General features: G+C 51.1%; 1 protein-coding gene across 1 annotated transcript in view; it reads right to left on the bottom strand.

Annotated features, from left to right (window-relative positions):
* The window catches only part of LOC104404787 (voltage-dependent R-type calcium channel subunit alpha-1E-like), a gene marked incomplete at its 3' end in the record, with an annotated part of 59,962 nt that overhangs the window by 19,468 nt on the left and 36,226 nt on the right, over positions 1-4,268 (bottom strand). Inside the window, 8 exon segments of the mRNA XM_010013313.1 lie at positions 232-297; positions 499-624; positions 710-793; positions 1,817-1,927; positions 2,340-2,504; positions 2,704-2,905; positions 3,457-3,594; positions 4,020-4,180. Coding sequence (XP_010011615.1) covers positions 232-297; positions 499-624; positions 710-793; positions 1,817-1,927; positions 2,340-2,504; positions 2,704-2,905; positions 3,457-3,594; positions 4,020-4,180 — 1,053 coding nt within the window.

The following is a 4,268-nucleotide window of genomic DNA, read 5'->3' as shown; positions in this document are numbered from 1 at the left end:
AATTGGAGAGGCGGGTGGTGGGTTTGAACAAAAAAAGCCTGTGGCAGCTCCTCCAGGGGATGTGGCTCCACAGCTCCAAGACAAGCTGTTCCACCCTCAGGACCTTCCTGGACACAGTGACCAAGTGAAGCGACAGGCAGGCACAAGGCTGCCTGCCATACGTAATGCTGAGGACATGCTGGTCCAGCCTGCCCGTGCCAGAGGGATGTGTACTGAGATGTCTGTGCTCACCTGCATCCCGATGATCGCATAGATGAAGAAAAGCATGGCAATCAAGAGGCAGACGTAGGGGAGGGCCTGCAAGAGAAGCAGATGAGTGATTTCATTTAGCACAGGTTCAGCTCCAGAGGAGTACAAAAAGCACAGTGAGCAGGTAAGCTGTGCTGATCTCTCTCTCCTACAAGCCAACAAGTCATCAAGACCTTGGGAACAGCCTGCATTCGGGAGCAGCACCCCAGCACTGTGGCCTGGGATGAGACCAGGCCACGTGTGACTTACCTTGAAGGACTGCACAAATGTCCAGAGCAGGATGCGGATGGTGTAACCCTGGCGCAGCAGCTTGATGAGCCGAGCAGCCCGGAAGAGCTTTAGGAAGCTCATGTTGAAGCTGCTGGTGTTCACCAGCTGGGAGGAGATGAGAAAGTCAGAAGGAAGCGGGAGCCCCCCACCCTGCAGCAGTACACCCTACTGCTCCCAGCCCCTGCTTCACCTTGGTGTCTGTCAGGATGATCTCTGTAATGCTGCCAATGACAGTGATGAAGTCAAATATGTTCCAGGTGTCCCGAAAATAATTCTGCACAAGGAAGGAAAGAGGGAACATAGATTTGAGTTTGGGGATGGCAAGTTTGAAGGATGCTGGGCCACAGACCAAGGCTGCTCATGGACAACGGCAGCAGCAGCAGAGACTTGGCTGCCCATTTGTATGCCACCACAGTCTGGAGCACCTTCCTGCCTCTGAGATGGTGGCAGACTCGAGAGTGTCTGCAGTGAGTATCTTCTCCTGGGAGATGGCTCACACATCCAACAGGGTCACCCCGGCGAAAGGGAGTGGGAAAAGCAGCCACAGCCAGCCCTGGTCAGGCTGCAAAAGCTCATCAAGCTGATCTTCACAGCCATGAGGCTGCTTTGCCCTCCTCTTCATGGGCACCCACACCCATCTCAGCCTCTGTTGGTTTTGCAGCAGCTGGTACAAGACCAGACTTCACCATGGCTGGTGCTGCTAGGAGCAATGAGCTAGAAACCCTCCTCCTAGTGGACCTCACTTCCCAGTATGTGTTACAAACAGGAAAGAAAATATAACAGAGCAAATGCAACAGTTGCTCATAAGTAGCAAAGAGTAGCTGAGGAAAAGGCAGTCCATGGCTTCAAGTCTTAAATGAGCAGCTGGGGACTTGAAGACTGAATGAGGCAGGTTGGTCTCACTGCTGGTCAGGTCTGGTCCAACTGATACAGCCCAAGGACAGCAATGCACTAGCATCTCATGGCTCCTGGGGTCAAGGGACTGCAGCCACCAGCATGATTGCAGCAGCAGCTGGCTTTAGCAGAGCAGCTGCACAGAACATACTCTGGGTCCAGGCACTAGAGTACCGCAGAAACAAGGCAAAAAGCAAAGCAATGCTGTGGCCTCCCACACCAGCATCCAGCAGTGAGAAATTTAACGAGAACCAAAGAAGTGATTCCAACCTAAAAGCAGCTCTCAGTCTGGGACCCAAAATAAATAGCAACAACCCCACATTATTAACACCTTTCCTCTGTGATCTGTGTGCTGCCAAAGTCCAAATTAACACCCTCATCAAGAACAGGAGCAGCCACTCACCAGGAAGCCGAAAGCTATGATCTTGAGGACACACTCTAAGGAGAACACCATGGTGAATGCGATGTTCAGGTACTTCAGGGCCAGCTCATAGGTGTATGGAGCAGAGTAGTACTGATGGAAAGAGAGAGACATTGCTAGCCAGGATGGGGCCTGCCAGCCTCTTGGCTAGACCATCCCAGGGAAGACCTGTGGTGGATCATATATATTCCTTTCCTCAAGACCATCTCATCCTTCCCTTCTCCACACCTCTCCCAGGCTAGCTGCTGCTCCTTCTCAGAAGGAAGCATGGAGTAAATCCAGATCTTTCTGCAGTAGTTAAGAAGTCCATATCGTTTGGGTCATCTCGTTTAGGGAACATCTTGCTTCCAGTTTGGGGCATGTGGAGTTCCAAGTGACTATGCCAAGGAACACATGCTCAGACTCTGCCTCAAAACATCTCCTAGAAACAACCAAAATACCCTCCAGTCCCATCCTCCTTCTCCCCACTGCCCCAGACAGGACAGGCTCACTCTGGCCAGCTCACCTTCATCATCAGCACCACAGTGTTCAACGCTATCATGGCCATGATGGTGTACTCGAAGGATGGGGAGACCACGAAGTGCCAGACTCGGTACTGGAAGGTGTGTCGGTTCTGGGGCATGTACCGCGTGAGGGGCTTGGCACTGATGGCAAAGTCAATACAGGCCCTCTGGAATAAAACAATGTGCATCAGACCCTGGCCGACAGTAACATGGGGGATGGTGGCTGCCATACTTCTTTCTGCATGGGCTGGGCAGGCAGGTGGCTCACAAGTTTCTTATACCTTTTCAACATCTAGGGAGCTCCAAGCTCCCAAACCTGCAGAAACCCCATGGAAACGTCCCCTTTACCCCCCCACCAGACCATACCTCATTCTTCTCCAGACTGCACTCCTCCATCATTTTATCTCCCTGCTCTTGGAATGTAATAATGATGAGAGCCACGAAAATGTTCACGAAGAAGAAAGGGAAGACCACAAAATAGACGACATAAAAAATGGACATCTCCATGCGGTTGCTGCGGCTGGGCCCACGGTCCTCCTCTGTCACGTCCACCGAATGCTGCAGCACCCTGTGGGCAGACAGGTGAGGAAAAGCAACCAGAGATATGCCCATCAGGACGGCCACCATGTGGCACTTCTCACAGGACCCACTTCCTACAGCCAGCTCTGTCTGTCCACAGTTGTAACAATGACAAGATAAAGCTCTATCTGAATCTGCTTTATAAGGACAATCTTTGTAAGTGGCTACAGCTTGTTTTATTGTGCTTTGCCTGTACCCCTGATGGAAAATGGATTTTCCTGTGCTCTATGCACAATAAAAAGACTGCCCAAGCTCACATGAGCATAGAGAGAGGTCTAGTCCTATGGTCATTTCTAAAATTGACCTAAAATATTGCTCAGAGCCACACAGGATAAGGGATTATCCATCATTCACTTCCCAAGGAAGAAGCAACCTATCCACAGCCCCATGCGGGCTAAAAGTTCTTTTGTCCTGACATAATTTCTCACCCTTCCTTTCCTCCTCCCTGACCAGCAGTTCCTCTTTTAATCCTGCCTGGGTGTAGTCAGTTATTAGCCCGACCACCCCCATTCAAGGGGGCAGGTGAAGCAGAATACTCACTGGGGCCAACCCTCGCCAGTGGAGACTGTGAAGAGGGTGAGCAAAGCCCAGATTATATTGTCATAGTGAAACTCATGGCGTTTCCATTCCCGGCACTTCACCTCCATCTTGTTCTTCTCATGGTCCACATAGTTCCCTCTGAAAGGTTGGGAGACAGCAGTGACCTTGCTTTTTAAGCTGCCAGACTATGAGACAATGGCTTTAAACCGTGGGACAGTGTGTGTGCACGGTGGGGGGGCACCTCTACTCCTGCAAGGCTGGAGGGAAAAATGGGGAGAGGTAGGATAACAACCCAGGGGAAGCAGAACAGGGAAAAGCAAATGGGAAGAGAGAAGGCAGAAAGAGAACAGGAGCAAAATACAGGGCTCTGCATCTCGCATCCCATGCAAGGATGCACAGTGCTGATACAGCAATGGGAACAGCCCATGCTATCCACCCCAAGAGACTACGGCCAAGAGTGAGTCATGACCAAGGACTTACTGGGAACCATAGAAGACATTACCCAGCACCCTGCCTTTGCCAGAGGTGTCAGCAGCATCGGACCTACTGAACAGGGCACCTACATGCAGTCCTTCTCCGTGTCCTTAGAGCTGTCAGTGCAGTAGAAAAACTTCCCCTTGAAGAGCTGAACAGCAATGACAGCAAAGATGAACATGAAGAGCTTGTAGACGATGAGGATATTGAAGACATTCTTGAGAGAAGTCACGACGCAGTCAAAGACAGCCTGCAGGAGAGGGCATAACTCACCTTGGGGAACCCACAGTCTTGGCAAAGGGCAGGACCAAAACTAGACTATCATGTGGGAAAACATC

The sequence above is a fragment of the Nestor notabilis genome, unplaced genomic scaffold (genome assembly GCF_000696875.1).
Source record: "Nestor notabilis isolate BGI_N333 unplaced genomic scaffold, ASM69687v1 scaffold7134, whole genome shotgun sequence".
Taxonomy (NCBI): Eukaryota; Metazoa; Chordata; class Aves; order Psittaciformes; family Psittacidae; genus Nestor; species Nestor notabilis.
This window is presented reverse-complemented; position numbering and strand designations above follow the sequence as displayed.